This window comes from Muscardinus avellanarius, assembly GCF_963383645.1.
Source record: "Muscardinus avellanarius genome assembly, chromosome: 10".
In the NCBI taxonomy this organism is placed as follows: domain Eukaryota; kingdom Metazoa; phylum Chordata; class Mammalia; order Rodentia; family Gliridae; genus Muscardinus; species Muscardinus avellanarius.
This window is the reverse complement of record NC_137796.1, coordinates 3,426,661-3,444,359: the sequence shown is the minus strand read 5'-3', so window position 1 is coordinate 3,444,359 and position 17,699 is coordinate 3,426,661. Positions and strand designations below refer to the sequence as shown.

At 60.7% G+C, this 17,699-nt stretch overlaps 1 protein-coding gene across 2 annotated transcripts; it reads right to left on the bottom strand.

Moving 5' to 3' along the window:
* Positions 1-10,517: 10,517 nt before the first annotated feature.
* ZDHHC7 (zDHHC palmitoyltransferase 7) lies at positions 10,518-17,347 on the bottom strand (the record flags this gene model as incomplete). Of its 2 annotated transcripts, none has more annotated exons than XM_080702159.1 (6): positions 10,518-10,694; positions 11,211-11,341; positions 11,907-11,988; positions 12,632-12,728; positions 14,314-14,438; positions 17,033-17,347. In XM_080702159.1, the coding sequence occupies 6 exons, from the start codon at positions 17,345-17,347 to the stop codon at positions 10,518-10,520; spliced, it is 927 nt and encodes a 308-aa protein (XP_080558285.1). The 2 variants fall into 2 exon arrangements, with proteins under 2 accessions (XP_080558285.1, XP_080558286.1); XM_080702160.1 differs by having other exon boundaries at positions 14,314-14,435.
* Between the last annotated feature and the right edge of the window lie 352 nt (positions 17,348-17,699).

Sequence of the window (17,699 nt, the reverse complement as noted above, 5' to 3'; positions counted from 1 at the left end):
TAAGCATGACAGAAAGACAGAAAGAAAATGACCCCCTAGGACCCTGCCCCGATGCCCTCCATCTGTCCAGGAGCCCCGCGAGGCTTGGCTGCAGAGCCGCCCTGTGGGAAGGGAGAGAGCCTGGTCCTGTGGAAATTTCCTAGTGGGTTTAATTTGGAAGCAAAGGTTGGCAGACTTGGCCCCGTGTCCTCGGCTACACAAGGCCTTTTTGAAGAGAGCCATAAACAGCAGACAGGCGGGATGGCTTTGGAGCGGCTGGTTTTAGTGGGATCCTCCGTTTTCAGAGGAGTCGCCAAGGCCAGCCCAGGCGACCGGGGCCGTGTAGAACTCAACTCTGCTCGGTGCTCCTCCCAACACTGCCCCCAGGGCGTCCCGGATGCGGGAAGTTAGTTAAGGGCCCCAGGAGGAGTGGCTGGGCCCCAGGAGGAGTGGCCGGGCCCCAGGTGGGCCTCGTCTAATCAGAGTCCTTAATAGTGGAGGACCTCCCTCAGCTGTGGGCAGAGGGCCCAAGACTGCGGAAGGAGGGAGGTCACGCTGGGGGTTCCGGGGGTGAGCCAAGGACTGGGGCTCCCTTAGAAGCTGGGCAAGACGAGGAAACAGTCCCTGGGGCCCCAGAAAGAGCTGGACCACTCACATCGTGCTTTAGCCCCACACACCGTGCTGGGCTTGTGACCTGCGGGGCTGTGATAAGTGTCTTAGCTGCTGAGCTGAGCGTCCATTGCCGCGGCCACAGAGGCTCCCGCGCCCCCCTGAGCACCTGCCGGGGCCCGCTCGCCAGAGGCCACCGCCAGTCCTCGTGCAGCAGATGAGAAATCGGCCTCGTGTCGTGAGCCGGAGCAGGGTGAGGACCCTGGGCTGAGCTCCCACCCGAGCCTCCAGCGGCTCGCAGGTACCGTGGCATGTGACTGGCCCTCCAGGCAGGGAAGGGTCGGGCAAGAGCGTGTGTGTGGAGTGCCCGCAGGCAGCAGGTGTTGCAAGTTGGCCCTCTGTCCTGGTCCCAGCTCTAGCCCTGCTGCAGGTGAGTGCCATTTCTCCCCAACAACACTCTAAAGCCATTGTAAACCAGCCCCGGGCTCCCATCTTGGTGTTGGAGACCCTGGATGCTTGTGTCGGCCCTGACCGATTGCTGTGAGACCTCTGGTCGCTCACTGGCCTCTCTGAAGGTGTGTTGTTTGGGTTTACGGGCTCTTGTGGCCCCTGCAGCCCTGGCCTGGAGGGAGCTGACTCCCTCCAGGCCAGAGGAGCAAAGATCAGGCTGGGCTCTGCAGTGCCCCCCCCCCCGGGGCGTCCTGCCAAGGCCAAACCCTCCCGCTGCTGTCACTGTCCAAAGGAAAAAGGCGCAGGCCTCTGCACCGTGGATTCTTGCTTTCTGCGTACGGCTGGACGGGGCTGGGCTCTGAGCTCCCTCCCAGAGAGACCCGGCCTGGGTGCGGCCCTGAAATCCTGGTGTGCCACCTGCCAGCTGGCCGACCTCAGGAGAGGGTCCAGCTACGCCATGAGGCAGGTGCCCGAGGTGTCCCTGGAGGCTGCTGGTGCTCCCAGCCAGGGCGAGCTGCTCGGCTGGGCCTTCCTCACGCTTCGCTGGCGGAGGCGAGGAATGCGGTGTGCCCAGCGTGGTCGCTCCGTCGGGTTGAAGCATCCTCCGAGTAGACGGGTGCCGGCCCTGTGCCCAGACAGAGTATGATGTGATTGTCAGTGGCATCTGTGCAGATGTGGCCAGGTCACCCTGGAGACCAGGGTCTTCCTGGGGTCGGATGGGTGTTAGATCAGCGACAGGTGGCCTTACAAGAGGAGGTTTGGACGCAAAAAGATGTGACACGTTACCAGCCAGGAACACCAGGGATGGCCGGCAGCGCCAGGCTGCCCAAGGCCTGCCACTCAGGGCGGCAAGGGCTGCCACCTGCCCATACTCCACATGGGATCGGTGGACTAGAAAATCCAACCCATTTCCAGATTGAAAATTCTGTGGCCTTGGAAGCCAATTTATGAAATAAATATAAAATTGTACTGGGCGTGACAATGCACGCTTGTAATCCCAGTACTTGGGAGGCTGAGATAGGAGAATCATAGGTTCCAGACCAGCCTCAGCTACTTTGACCTTGTTTCAAAATAAAAAATAAAATCGAGATGGGAGTGTAGCTTGGAGGTAGAATGGCCCTGAGTTTAATCCCTAGTGCCACCAAAAATAAAATAGGGCTGGGGATGTAGCTCAAAGGTAGAATGCCCTTGGGCTCAATCTCCAGTAAAACACACACACACACACACACACACACACACACACACACACACACACACTATAAGCATGGTGGCGCAGCTTGTAATCCCAGTATCCCAGTGCTTGGGAGGCTGAGACAGGAGGATCACACAGGTTCGAAGCCAGCCTCAGCAGTTTAGTGAGGCTCTTGGCAACTTAGTGAGACCCTGTTTCCAAATAAAATATAAAATAGGTCTGGGAGTGTAGCCCAGAGGTAGAAAGCCCCTGGGTTCAATCCCCAGTAACACACACACACACACACACACACACACACACACACACTTGTATGCAAACTAGATGTTTTTATTTCTGGTACTGGGTATTGAAGCCAGGGACATTCTACCCTTGTGCTATGCCCTCAGCCTTTTTATTTTTTATTTTGAAATGGAGTCTTGCTAATTAGTTGAGCCTGGCCTTGAACCCGCCATCCTCCTGTCTCAGTCTCCCATGTCCCAGGCTGACGGACATGCTCCAGGTCTTGGCAGGGAGAGTTTTTCTTGAGGTGCCCGTTTCCCAGGGCCATGCCCAGGACAGCTCGCCCCAACCCAGGGCGGCTAGCAGAGAACTCCACCAGACACCGCCTCCTCAGTGAAATGCAAACCTCACTCAGACTTGGCCTGAAACATTAAACCCTGAAAAAGAGACGGCTCGGCTCGGTGTCATGGGACCCTCCCCGGGGCCAAGGCTGGATAAGAAGTGAGGCCGGGGCTTGGAGTTGGAAGCCAGGCTTGGTCTGGCCCCGCCGCACCTCTATGACCTTGGGGACCCCGTGACCTCCCCGTGCCTCAGTTTCCGCATCTTGGGGTTGGTAACAGGAGCCCAGACTCTCTGCGTTGGGCTGGGGACCCAGCTGCTCACGCGTCAAGCCCCCTGCCGATGTGGCCCCGTCCAGGGAGGGTGGAGGCCAGGAAGGAATTGGAGTTTGGCCTGTATTTATCTAAAACACCCTCAGGAGCCCACTTAACCCACCATTACTATTCTCAAAATCCCGCTCCTTTCTGCTTCTCTGCCCTGCAGTGAGCGGAACCCCCTCGTTCCGGCCCCCCAGCCTCGCCAGCACCCGGCTTTGCCTCTCAGCACCCTTGCCCGCCGGCCGCCCTGGGAAGGTGGGCTCCTCACCACACTGTGTGAAGGGCCCTCACGTCTGTCCGGCCTCCCAGGCTCCCAGAGGTGCAGGCAACCTGCGGGCAGAGCTGCACAGCTGGCCAGAGGCGGAGGGGGGCTGCGCAGGCAGAGCCACTGTCACCAGCGGGGGGCCAGACAGCAAGGCTGTGTGTGGCTGGGCCGCCTGCCCCGCTGCCGCCTGGCGGTTGCAGTCGCCCTCCTCAGAGCCTCCTCAGGGGAGAGAGTGAGCCACACCCCAAGGCTTGTGCTGGCCGCCCGGGTGGGGTCGAGGGCCTGGGTGTCCGGCCCCTCCCTCCATCACGAGGGGCCTTGGTTGTATCCTTCCCCAGGAGAGGCCCATGGCGCATGCTCAAGCCAAGCTCCCAGGGGTTCACTCCCCCCGAATCAAGGTCCCCAGAGAACTGGGAGGTGGGGTGCCCCGTTCCCTACCTCGGGGGATGCCATCCTCTGGCCTCACCATAGGCCAGCCCAGGGCGCCTGGGAGCTGTGTCTCCTGGGGCCGGGCGCTGGCCCTTGACCTCCTGCCCTGCGCTGGGTGAGTCCTCTAGTGCCCCCCACCCCACAAGAATGGGACGCCACACCGGGCACTCACACGCGAAGGTGCGTTATCAGTCATTCCCTCATGTACCCGGCTTGTTGAGGTGCCCGGTGCCATGCTGGAGCGAGCCACTGGTGGCAGAGGCTGGGGCGGCCCCTGTGGTGTTGAGGAAGGGCAGGAACCCAGGCTGCCCGGGGTGGCCGGGGAAGGCTGCGCAGGAGGCAGGTCTGCGCCAGGCTGTGGCCTTGACAGGAGCAGCCCGGGTCCTCTGGCTGACAGCATAGTCAAGCCTGCAGAGCAAGAAGCTATTGGGGCGGAGGCACCAGCCCTGGCCCCACGGTCACGGCCAGGAACGCACGCCGGATGCCCTGGGCCTCCCTTCCCCGGGTGCAGGGTGCGGCCAGGTAGGTGTGGGGCTGGGTCAGGCATGGGGCTGCGAGCCTGCCAGACAGCTGGGACGAGGGAATGCCGAGAGCAGTGCCACGCCGACATCTGTGTGTGCAGCCAGCCGTGGAGGCCCGGGCCCGTCATCTCAGTCCTTGGGAGGCTAAGACAGGAGGGTCAGAGGTTGGAGGTCACTCTCAGCAACTTAGATCCTGTTTGAAAATAAAACAGAAAGGGCTGGGGTATAGCTCAGTAGTTTGGCTCGGTGGTTGAAGGCCCCAGGTTCAGTCCCCAGTACCACAAAACGGTCACTTTCATGGCGTGTACATTTTATTGGGCACTGACTAAGCTGTGCTATCAAGGCTGTTGGGGCCGAGCGGGGCCGGCACCGGCCTGCAGCGCCGACGACCGGCCCTGGTGGAGCCTCGGCCTGCAGCCCCAGCGCCTGGGAGATGCCACATCGCGCCGTGGCAAGGCCGGAGGGAGGAGATGGTGGAGAAGTACCCCAGCCCGGACAAACACAGGGACACCAGCGGTTTCACTACTGGAGCCGCAGCCTTTAAGAGCCCACGGGCCTCTGCCAAGGATAAGCACTTTCCGCGGAGATTGTAAATGTCTGCCCTGCTGGGATTTGTTATAAATGGATTCGGTTTTGTTTAGTTGGTTAAGTTTTTATTTGGCTTAGAAAACCCCACAAAACCCAGCCAGGCCATCTTGACTGTGAGCACGCTGTGCTGCTCCAAAAACAAGCTTGTGAAGAGCGAGTGGGAGGGTCCAGGCCCCGGGCCCGCCGCGGTCGTGCCCTGGCCGCACGGCTTCGCCAGCCGCCCTGACCCCTCCTGAGGGCCATGTGCCCGGCGCCCTCGGGGCCTCGCTGTCCCTCACTTCTCCCCAGCAGCCACACAGGCACGACCTGTCACCCCGCCATCTTCCAGAGGAGGAAACTGGGGCACGGAGAGGCCCAGGGTCTGGCTCTGGGCACAGCTGGTGAGCTGGCACTGGGATGAGGGCAGAGGGACCGATTCCCGCTGCTTGGTTCCTCCGGCTCAGCAGGGAACTTCTATTTTTTCCAACCCTGGGTGGCAGCGGCGGCCTCTGCCTAGGGCGTGTTGGTAAAACGTGGATTGGCACCTCATTCCGGGGTCCTAATGCAGGAGGCCCAGGGACAGAACTCCCTTTCCTAACAAGTCCTGGCGGCGAGGGGCACACGCTCTGAGGCACTGTCCCAAGCAGGCAGCGTGCCCATTTACACCAGGTGTGTATGGCTGATAGCGCTCAGGTGCAGGACCCTCCCCCGGCTCCTGCTTCTCAGCCCGGGAGGCTCCCAGGGCCTCCACCCTGGTCTGGGTCTGGCCAGACTCAAGAGCCCGCACCGTGTGAGGTTTCTCTTCCTGCTGTGTAGATCAAGCCAGAGCTCTGGCCGGGGGTTGCTTTGGGCCCAGCTGCCGCCCTTCCTATGATGGGGGCGCCCTAGAGGCTTGTAGGGTGAGGAGGCCTCTCTGGTTGGGGATGGCCTGAGGTCTCTCTGGGGCTGGGCTGTGGCCAGTCGTGAGGCCACCCTGTAAGCCATTGTCCCCAGCTTGCAGATGGCTGGCCCTCACCCAAGCAGAGACCAGACAGGGGCCATGTGCAGACTCTCCTGGCCTCTCCCCGCCACCTAGCCCACTCCAACTGTCCCAGCACCCCCACCAAGGGCCACTACCACCCCCAAGAGGGACGCGGGGTGCTCTGAAGTCTGCTCTGCACCAGCTCTTGAGCTCCTTCCCACTGCCAAGGCCTGCACGACTCTTCCCTCCCCTCCCCGCAGGATGCCCAGCTGGCACGTCTCCGGCTGCCGTCTTTACGCAGCGTGGTGCCAGTGTGATTATATCTGCGACATCTTGTACTGGTGTCTACTGAGGGCAGAGGCCTTGCCAGACATAGTGGGTGCCCGGCAAATATCCATGGCCCAGATGGGGAGGAGCCAGCAGTGACAAGACTGTGCCAGGCATGGTGGCACACACCTGAAACCCCAGAGCTTGGGAGGCTGAGACAGGAGGATCACAGTGAGACTTAGTGAGACTTGTAGCAACCTAGTGAGACTCTTTTTCAAAAATAAAAGATACAGCCGGCGTGGTGGCACACGCTTGTAATCCCAGCATTCGGGAGGCTGAGACAGGAGGATTGCGGTTCACGGATAGCCTCAGCTACTTAGGCCCTCTGCAACTCAGTGAGGCCCTGTTTTAAAATAAAGAATAAAAAGTTGGGTAGGAGGTGTATCTCAGAGGTCAAATGCCTCTGGGTTCCATCCCCAGACCCGCAATAAACAAACAAACAAACAAACAAACATAAAAGATACAGCCAGGCGTGGTGGTGCACACTTATAATCCCAACATTTGAAAGGCTGAGACAGGAAGATCTAGCTTTGCAGACAGCCTCAGCTATGTAGTGAGGCCCTTTGCAACCCAGTGAGACCCTGTTTCAAAAATAAAGAATAAAAAATAGGGCTGGGGCATAGCGTGGGGGTAGAATGCCCCTGGGCTCTATCTCCAGTACCGCAAATAAGTAAGTAAGTAAGTAAATGAATGAATGAATGAATGAATGAATAAGAAGGGTGGGAGGTGTATCTTGGAGGTAGAATGTCCCTGAATTCAATCCTCAATATCAGAAATAAAAGGGTTTGGGGGCTCCGCGTGGCTCTTGCTGTCTCCCAGCGCCCCCTGGTGGTCACTGGAGACACGGCAGCACCAACAGCTTCCTTCTGTTGCACAGGGCTCACAGGGCAGTCAAGGGGAGCCCAGCGGCGTGCCGACCTGGGCGTCCTGGGAGTCCATCCTCTGGATGACCAGGTGAGGCGGAGGGCAGTCTGTGTTACATGGCCGGCTTCCTGCCTTCTTACTCATATTGCTATTATAAACGGCAAAGGTGAGGGTTAACCGTAACCCGACCACTGCTAACCTGCAGAGCAACCTCTGAACGCCTTTCCGGCTCTCCAGCGGCCAGGGGCTGTGCGCATCGTCTTAGCCGGGACAGGACCGGGGCTCCTATGAGCAACATCTGTGGGAGCACCTGGGGCGTGCTCAGGGGGCGCCTGCCCCGACCCAGAGGCGCCAAGGGCTCCCACTCCCCTGCCTCTCAGCCAGGCCACCCAGGGCCCCTGCAGCTCGACGCGCAGACGCTGGCACACAGGTGGGCTCGCAGGCCCCGCTCCCGAGCCCCAAAGAGAAGCAGTTTATTTTGAGAAGATTCTGGAATCTGGGGCCTTCTGGGGGAAACGTGGCCCCCTCCATGGTCCCTCCAGTGGTGTCTCGTTCTGGAGAAAGCCACCACCAAGAAAGCAAGGGACAGAGGAGAAAGCGGAAGAAAGCGGAAGCCGACCAGTGCTCAGGGGAGCCATGCTCCTCCACGAGGGAGACCAGCACTGTGGCCCGAGAGGGGACCCAAAGCCCGTCAGGGCCCCAGTTAAACACCGGTGGGAGAGCTGGACGAGAAAGTTATGGCACCTCTCAGGAAAAAAACAGTCCAAGGAAAAAACCAGGGCAGGGGCTGGTCTGGGTGACTTCACATCCCAGATGTGAGCCGAAGAGGAAAAGATAGGAGAGGCTGACACCCCAGAATGCCCCTCTTGGTAGGACCTGGAGAGAGACACCCAGGTCACCGATAAGAACCTGCTGAGCGGGAAAGGACCAGGGCGGGTCTCCACGGCTGGGTGATAAGGGCCGTCTAGAAGCAGGTCTGGGCCGGCCCAGACCTCTCGCAATGAGACACTCCTCTACTGCTGTGAAGTCCAGGGGGCGCGGCCCCAGGAGGCTGGCTCGGCTGCAGCAGCCAGGAGTGGCGGGCGTCCCGCGAGCCTGCCTGCAGCCAGGGGGACGGGGTGAAGGGCACAGAGGGTGCAGGGCAGGCAAGTTCCTTAGAAGGAAAACGAGGTTGTACACAAAGCCCCAAGGGCCCTGCGAGGCATCGTCTAGTCTACCGCGAGCGAGGGAAAGGGGACAGGTGGGGCCGCACGCGAAGCCCCGCTTCACGCTCACTGCTCTGTGCGATGGCCCGAGCGCGTCCTCCTGTGTGTTTTCAGGGTCCATCTTTGCTCAGATCATGGGCTGGCTTGGGCGCAGCTGGCTCCTCGGCAGGTTCTAGGGGAGCTCACCTCCGCCAGCTGCACAGGGCGGGCGTCCCTCTTCATGCGCTTTCCAGGGTGAGCGTGAGCCCCTCTCCGACTCCCGCACCCCGGCTCGCGTGCAGTGCTCACATGCAGTGCTTGCATGCACGGGGAGAACCGCTTGGCCACCCAGCCCTGTTTGGGCAATTATTTTCACTTTCTGTTTAACGCAAACGTCTCGCTCCCATCTAATGGGGCCACCTGACACCCCACAGGAATGTCAACAGCACTGCCGCGAGGTTCTGCGGCCCTAAGCACCCTAACACGGCGGAGGGCCGCGCCCGCCTGGAGGCACAACCCCTGGCCGGCTGGGTCCTGCCTCTGTCCAGAGTAAGTCTCCCTCCTCCCAGGACAGCATGCGCAGAGCACCCGAGGCTCGCACCGTGAGGGGCACTTGGCTCCTCCCAGGGAAGGTACTTAAGAGGTCTGCGGGATGTATTAAGTTACAGGTACATGGCATTCTGAAGTGCAAAGAAAGGGTTTTAATAGTTTTCAGCCAGTGTGCTTAAAAAATGACTGCAGGACTCTGTTTTGGGTAAAGATAAGTAAAACTTAGAGCAGGGCACTGGCTGAACAATGGCGCACGGCCAGGGCGCAGCGTTGGGCAGAGCCTGGGCCGCCATCGGGCAGGGGGGGTCTGCAGACCTCAACGGGACCCTCCCGGCCACTTGACCCCACCACACGGCCCCCATCAAGAACCACGGAGCTGCCTGAGAACCGCCGCTTGGTCACTTTATTTCGTATAAAAGTACATTGAAAGGAGGTTGAAGTCAAGTACACTTGATTTGCACGTACTCGCCAAGTCTCAGGATTCGACCACTTGGATAGCTACTGGATTGGTGAACAGGATATACATATTAAAAGCCTCACCCTGAAGCCCATCCTGCGTGTCCACCCAGACACAGATGTGCCAACGAGTGTGCAGACGGTCTCTGAAGCTGGGGTCCTGGGCCACGCCCTGCGGCCCCTGTGCCGCGGAGCAGGGCAGGGCGCAGAACTGGGCGCCCAGCCCTGCAAGCGCCTCCTGAGGAGGGCGCAGCGCGACCCCGCGGTTTAAGGCAAGTCCCGCGGAAGGAGTTCTTTTCTTTCTAGCACAATCGTAAGCTCTGACCAAGGGCCCCATCTCCTCACCCGCGCCGTGGGCAGAGCCGCCGAGCCGTGGCTGCATGGAGCCAGCACCTGCCGGGGGCCCAGGGCCGCCATGGTGAGCGGCGGCTCCCACTTCCCCGCAGGACGGAGCTGTGGGTGACGCCACCCTGCTCGGCTGGGATGAAAACAGTTCCAGGCCCTCAAGCACTCTGGATTTAAAAGTAAATGAAGACAGAAGGGCGACAGAGGCCCACGCAGGAATGTTGCTCTTTGGATAAGATACTCTCCAATCTGCGGTACATTCAGAGACACCTGGCGGGACGCGCCAAGGCTCGCCCCTTCCCTGAAACTCGGCTTCTGACAAGTAGCTTGCTTGCCGTACACAGCGCTGTTACACCGCCAGAACAACACTGCCGACTTGGACACACATGCACACACGCGCGCACAGACACACGGACGGGCGCACAGACTTGCAGGAAGGGTCGGGAGGACGCCTCTTCCAGGCAGCGGGGAGTGTTCTGGAAGCCATCTTGGCTGTGCAGTGCACAGAACCCAGTGCAAGGGCAGCGCGGAGGCCGTGGTGTCCGTGGCGCCCTCTGGCCGAGGGGCCCTGGGGAGGCGGGCTCCCCCGCGGGGCTTCTGCAGGGCCTGCCCGAGAGCTCTGCTCCTGCGGCCTGGCTTCATGATCAGAGACAGCAGCTGGGTGCGTGGGGCTGTCAAAACCCACGGAATAGCCCAAGTATTCCCGACAGAACCCCACGCGGGGAGGTGAGGACACCTGGCCTTCTGCACGGCGGCCACACGCCTGTCAGGTGAGGGCCGTGGAGCCGTCTGCCTGGCACCCGAGTCCCGGGCACGTCACGCTGCTTGCTGCAGGCAGCACTCGTCCATGTGCCCCACCGGCCAGGAGCGCCCGGCACAGCCGAGGCCCTTTCAGACCCGAGTCTGCGAGCGCAGTCCGTGGACAACCCCAGCCGGCGAGGGCCTCACACGGAGAACTCCGGGCCTCCTTTCCTGGGTCTCGTCTGCAGCCGCCGGAACCGAAAGCCGACAAAGGGGTTCATCCAGAGCAGCGAGGGGGGGCCCCCGAAGACGGACTTCATCCCCTCCCAGCGCAGCCTCCGCTCCCACGTGGGTTTCTCGCTTTTGAGCCTCTCGATCTCCTGGAAGCAGGAAGAGGGGCGGGTCGGGGCAGCTCCGGGCCAGCGCGGCAGACCCTGGCCAGGCAAGTGGCGCCGCGGGGACCCACACAGGACCCTTCTGAGGACGGGGCGCCAGAAGCCCGCCGGGTTCCGGGAGGTCCTCAAGTGAGGAGGGCACAGGGCTCTCCGCCTGCCTCTGGCCCCGGGGCCCCAGCCTCCGGAGCAGTCATCTGGCCAGACCAGTCCCAGGGCCGGCCAGGCTGCGCCTGCCCTCCAGACAGCCAGCCAGACGGCCCCAGCGGCCTCCACGCCAGGGCACCAGCATTGTCATTCACTTATCCGTCCACACAAATGTTTACCAAGCACCCCCACTTGCCTGGCAGAACAAGGGCACAGAGGCTGCCAGATGCCTGGAACTTGCCAGCTCCCGGGGGCCGGGGCCGCTGCAGAGGGACCGAGACTCACGACTGCGCTGTGCGAATGCAGAGGCGACAGGCAGGGTGGCCCGCCGCCCGCCGCCGCCCCCCGAGCGCCTACCGTCTCGTCGTTGCATATCGAGTGGATCTGGGTGCCGAACATAACTGCAGTGAACGTGAGGAACAGGAGGCCCTCAAGGCTCAGGAAGGTCAGCAGGGTCACAGTGATGGGGGGCGAGAAGCCCCCGCATTCTGTGGACGAGAGCGAGGCGGCGGTGAGCGGCGACACCCCACGCTGACTGCAGGGCGCCCAGCTCTCCCGGAGCGGAGCAGCTTCCCGAGCGCAGTGCCCCCTGACCTTCCCACGGACATCATACTGGGGTCCAGACCGGATCCCACGTGCGTCTCATGTGCTACTGGTGCTCCAGGAGCCCCCCCCCCCCGCAGGGGAGACCTGCGTCCGACGGCCTGTACCAGGCCGGGCAGCCGACACTGCTCTCATGAGACTTCTGGGGCTCATCAAATCAAGCTAAGCACAGCCGTGAACAGCGTGGGCTAGCCAACCCGGAAGTGACACGCGGACGGCTGGCAACAGCCCGAGACCGCGGGATTCAGCTGAAATGACCTAGGAGAAGCCACCGACTGAGGAAGGACTGCATGACTTGAGAAGACGGGCAGAAACGGCAGGGCAAAACTCAACCACCGTTCTTTACTTTAAAACGGAACCCCCAAAATATTGGTAAAGGTTTCCTTCCACACGGGAGCAGCAATTCTCCCTCTGGGGCCCTCCCCGGGCACGCACACGCGCAAGGCTTACCAGTCCACTGCCCCCGGACGCACGAGACGAACTGCAGCCCGCAGAGGATCAGAGCATGGGCTGAGGACAGAGCTATGTACATCTAGGGGGAGGGAGACAGGTTAGGACCTCCGACAGTCATTCCAGGAGCAAAGATGAACGCCACCCACACCCCGCTTCGTTCCCTGGGACAAACAGAGGGAAGGAAGAAACAGCCGTTGACGACGTTCACCCACGCGAGGGCGTCTCAGACCAAGGACAGCAACTTTACGGACGCGTAAGTAGTGGAGCCCAGTGTGCTAAAACACCCTGGAGTCCTGGACATGTAGCAGGAGGCCCAGGCAGGAGGGTTGCGAGTTTGAGGACAGCCTGGGCAACTTGGTGAGTCTGTCTCAAAAAAAAGGGCTGGGGGCTGAGGGTGTAGATGGGTGCTAGAGCACCCGCGTTCCATCCCCAGCACTGCACCACAAAGGGAAAAAAAAAAAAACCACACACAGTGGAAAAATTAGCTCTAGCACACTGCCGAGTAAGAGCCTATGAACAGTGGTGGTTTAAGATACTGGGAGAAAAGTTTAAGCCCCAGCCAGCCCCCAAAACAACCCAGGCGGCGTCCACTCCACAGCCAGCACCGCTGCCCTGGAGTCCTGGCGGGAAGGTGGGACGCTGCTGGTGCTGAGTCAGCCTCCGGCCCCGGACCGAGCCTGGTCAGAGGCCCCGCTCCCGCAGAACCCGCGGCGTCGACTTACAGTGAAGAGCACGAAGAACCTCTGGTTCTTTTCTCCGACACAGTTGTTCACCCACGGGCAGTGATGGTCCATCTTCCGAATACATCTCTTGCAAATACTGAAATGGAGAGTTTAATTTCAGTGTCTCATGCTCTGGGGAAATGAGAGTAATCTAACCAGATAAAACCAAAGGTGGGGAAACCTGGAACACACGCCCTAAACAGCACGCCGAAGGCCCGTCACCGCGCTCAGCGCTCCCTCCACGTCTAGAGTCTCAACTGATTTAAACCGCACAGCTGCAGCTCCAGGAAGAACACGCAGACCAACCAACTCACAGCCAAAGATACATGGGCATATTTCACAATTTTTTCAGACTCTCCCAGTAAAATTAGATCACGCACAGTTATCAGTAACATTCTTGACTTTGTGGGCTTATAAGTTACAAGTCGATTTCAGTAAGAGCCAAAAACTGACCTTTGACACACATGGGGGAGCGCCGGGGCCGGGAGGCCCTCTGGATGACTGCCTCGGCCCGCGTCCTTTTCCGATGGGCCAACTCTACCCGCACCTCCTGTTCTTAGAGGTGGGCTGTGCTTTTCCCAAAATGCTCACTACATCTGTTCCGGGTTAGATTTAAAACACCCCAGACCGCACTGCAGCCAGGCTCGGAGGTGGGTCGCAGGGATCCTTGCTTGGCCCTCGCCCTGCCTGTTTTCTAGAGCCATGAGTGAGTGCCAACTTCTTCCTTCTCCACCACATCCTAAAGCCCTGCTGCCGTGAGCTGGCTCCCTGGACTGACCTCTGGGACCCGCACAACCAGGAGCCGAATAAGCCCCCCGTCTACCTGCGCTTGGCGGTGTCTGGGTGGCAGCTGACTACAGCGTCCACCTTTAACTCGCTGCTAGCTGTGCTCTAGGAGTGGCTCCTTTGTCCCGCAGCAATCCGGCACCTCTGTGGCCGTTCTGAATGCCTGCTGACTTTCTTAACAGTTCTGTTGCCTGACTTCCCTGAGCCTGTTGAAGCCAGTAACTTCCCAAAGGCTCCCACTTGGTCGTCCTAAACGGATTTGAGGTATAATTCATTGACACGATAGTTCGCCCACTTCAAAGGTATAATGTAGTGATTTTTACTACACGGATGAAGTCATGAGACCCCCTACCCCATAAGGACACCGTGCCCATATGCAGCCATGCCCACTGCCACCCCGCCCGCGGTGGCACTAACCTACTGTCCCTCTACCACGGCTTCTGTGTTTCCTTTCTGGCCACGCTGGGTGGACACAAATCTTTCAAAACTCACGATAGCCACAACTGTGCGGGCTTCTCCAGTGGGAGGGCATTCAGCAGCCCAGCTCTTTCCCTGTTCATCCTGGCAAATCCTGACCCCGGAGAGGGACGCTGGCTTTACTTGTCCCTGTACTTCTGACACGCAGGTGAATGTCCCCGGAATACATGGACGCTTCACCCTGACATCAGCGTCCCCCAGGGCTTGGGGAGTGGGGGGGGACAAAGACCAGCAGGGAGGGCGCAAGAGGAGGGGCCTGGGAAGGGTGTGTCTACCTGGGCCGTGTTTATCCTTCAAAAACACGGCTGTTTGCAAGTGCAGCCCAAGAACCTAGCCTACGCTGCAGCACCGCCAGGTGGAGGCGGCGGGCGGCGGGGCGGTGCTGCTGCGTCCCGCGAGCGGAGGGGTCCCCGCGGCACCTGCAGTGGTGGGCGCGCTCCGGCTTGATGCAGCAGCACTTGGGGCACTTGTAGACCACCTCGCCCGGCTTCAGCTGCAGGCCCTCCACGTGCTCCTTCGTGGCGTTGCCTTTGGGAACGGCCCCCTGCGGCACAGGGTGCGGGGCGGTCAGCGAGTGGAAGTCACCGCGGCGCGTAAGACCATCAGAACTCACGACGCTGGTGCCCCTTAGAGCTTATTAAACATGGAAGACAGCTCTGACGTGGGCAGCCCACACGCTTTAACCCCTTAAGATACTGTGTGCTAAAATGGGAGGTGCCCTCTCCTTTCACAAACTGGCGCCCGGGCCAAGCTTCTATGACGGTAACCGGCGGCTGGCGTCCCGAGGGGCTGCGAGGTGCCCAGGGACCTGCTCCCTCCATCCAGGCCCCCGTGTTCTCCTGAACAAAACCCATCTCAGAACGTGCTTCGCTTCGTGAAGAGCACAAGAGCACCACATGCCAGCCTGGAAGCTGCCGCCGAGACCCCCGGCCCCATCGGTGCCTGGCCAGGCGGTCCCTGGGTGGAGCATGCCTCAGCCCGAGTCCAAGCAGGGCTGGACACGGTGGGCAATGGGAAAGGAAGAGAGGAGGCTGGCAGAAGGCGGCAGGGCGTCGCGAGGCAGGCCAGCAGGCCGTGACCTGGGAGCAGGGAGTGCGAGCCGCCCAGGACAGGCTGCCGGGGGCGCAGGGCTGTGCGCACAGGTGCAGGGTCTAAGGGTCAGAGTGTGTCTGTGGGGAGTGCAGCCCACGGAGTGGGTGTGCAAGACAGAACCCCGTAATGTACATGCCCCGGCGACAGGCGATGTGCTAGGCGACACCGCTGTTCTGGGAGGCAGATGCCCAGCGCCACCTCAGGGCTGGTCTCGGGCTCAGCACGGCTCCGCTCGACCCCTGTCCTGGGAGGACCCGGCAGCCCCCTTCTCTGACAGTGGGGCTCCCTGTCCTACTCCCGGGTCTCCAATCAGCAGGGCCCTCCTTCCCCTCTACCCCCATACAAGGCCTCACGCCAACAACTGTCCTCAAATACCCACAGGCGCTTGCCTGGCCCGGGCAGCGGCCCTGGACCAGCCCCAGCAAGGACAGGCTCTGTGGAGCACAGGGCAGGACCCAGGGTGGGCAGAATGTGGCACCTGACCTGCTGGCCAATGCCTCTCCTTGAGAAATGCCCACTTGGAACTCGTGGACTACAACCTCGTCCTTGGGGCCACCCTCCCTCACTGTCACGTGGAGAGCCAGGACCTGAGAAAGAGGGGTGCAAGCCCCGGGGGGCAGAGAATGGTCACTGCAGCGGGCAGGAGGGACGGGATGGGCGATTTTCACCATGCAGAGGGTGGCAGCTGCTGTAAGAGGAGTGAGAGGACCCTTTAACAGCGACTGAAGGCAAAACCCACACGAGAGACGCAGTTAAGGCTGAAGGCCCGCCATCAGATCAGGCCGTAAAATTGCTGCTAGACTGCATCGCGCCTTCCGTGTCTGTCCTTAGGCCACCGGTCACTCAGGTGCCTTGCTGGGACACTGTCCTGTTCCAGGGACGGGCTGCCCAAGAGCGCTGCTAGTCAAACAGCGTCAACAGCCGGTGGCAATGCCCCCATGACGACTGGACACACGGGCAGGTTGGCGAAGTGGTCAGGAGCCCGGGTACTTAGATGCACACCAGGCTCCAGCCTGGGGCTTAGAGTGGTGGGCAGAACCGCTGACCAAGGGACCACACTCGTGGTCTAACAGGAGTGCAGCTCGGGCTGCCTGTGGGGACCCCGGCCCTCCCAGAGTTCGGGGTAGCCTGGGTGCTGTCCAGAGGGGCACAGCTGAGCTTCAAGCGTCCCCACTGTGCCGAGAGCCCACCCTGCCTGGAGCCTGCCCCAAGTCCGGGAGCCACCTTTTTTGCTGGAGGCTGAACCGGGCCAGCAAGGTGTTGGGAATGATGCACGTCGTGGCACTGGGCCTGGCCTCCCGTTACACCAGGCCTAAAGGAACCCACCGGTCTCTCTCATTTCTACACCCTGTTCACATGCCCTGATGGCCCCTGAGCTCCACCCCACACCACCCTCCAGAGAGGAGCAACAGCCACGCCCACGGGCATGGCCGCGGGCAGGACCTCGACCTCTCACCAGCCAGCTGACGGGGCAACCAGAGGGAAGGGCAGGCCGGGGTAACTGGAGATAATGCCCAACCTTTAGCCACAGAGGTCAGATTTGGTGCTACGGCCAAAGGACAACCATGAAGACTGGCAGGCAGTGCCTCCTGGGACCCAGCCTCGGCCTTCGCTCCACCCATTAGGGCCATGCAATGCTAAAGAGATCCTAATTATCTACCGGAGGCTGAGGCAAGAGGACCGCCTAAGCCCGGGGGTTTGAGGCCAGCCTGGGCAACACAGTCTGGGTATGGTGGCCAACGCCCGTAATCCCAGTACTTGGGAGGCTAAGATGGCGCATGCGTGAGGCCGGCCTAGGTAACTTAGACTCTGTCTAAAAAATAAAAAGGGCTGGGTACCGCTCAGTGGCAGATCTGGGTTCAGTCCCTAGTGCCACAAGAAAAGAAACGTTCTGGCTCGATCCTTCCTTGGAACACTCAGCCCAAAGGGAGGAGGTCGACCCCGTTGATACACCGGGGCCGCGCTCCCACTCAAGGCTCATCTCCGGGAAGACGCCGCTCCCGAGGCTGGGCGGGAGAGCTGCGCCCACGGTCCAGCGACACTCACGGGGTCGGTGAGCATGGTCCTCAGGTGCGACGACAGGGCCAGCACGGCCAGGCCGTTGAAGACGACCCCGTTCACCACGGAGTACCAGAAGTCTTTGGAAGGCAGCAGCATAACAAACGTCACCACAAAGTCTGCGTAGACGACCAGGAGCCAGGTCATGACGGCGCAGACCAGGCCGCAGCCGTCGCGGATGAACCACACTCGGTCTGCCGCGTCGGCCTCAGAGCAGGAAGACGACGAGGAGTCGTAGCTGTCATTCTCAGTGAGGAGAGGATGGTGCTCGACGTCCCGGAGCCGGTGTCCTGACGGCTGCATGATTTCCCCGGCGCGCCCTGGAGGGGGCGGACAGAGTGGGTGAGGCTCCCAGGACACGCATGCGCACAGACTCGCAGGCACCCAAGCGTGAAGTCTCAGCTTGCCCTTGGCCACTTTACAAAGAAAAAAACGTAAACTGCTAGTCAGGAGGTGAACTTGGCCAAGCGTAGTGGCTCACACTTGTGACCCCAGTACTTGGAAGGCTGAGACAGGAGGATCCCAGGCTTGCAGCCTCACAAACTTGAGACCCTCAGCAACTCAGGGAGAACCTGTTTCAAAATTTAAAAAAAAATTATAAAATAGGGCTGGGGGTGTAGCTCAGAGGTAGAATGTCCCTGAGTTCAATCCTCAG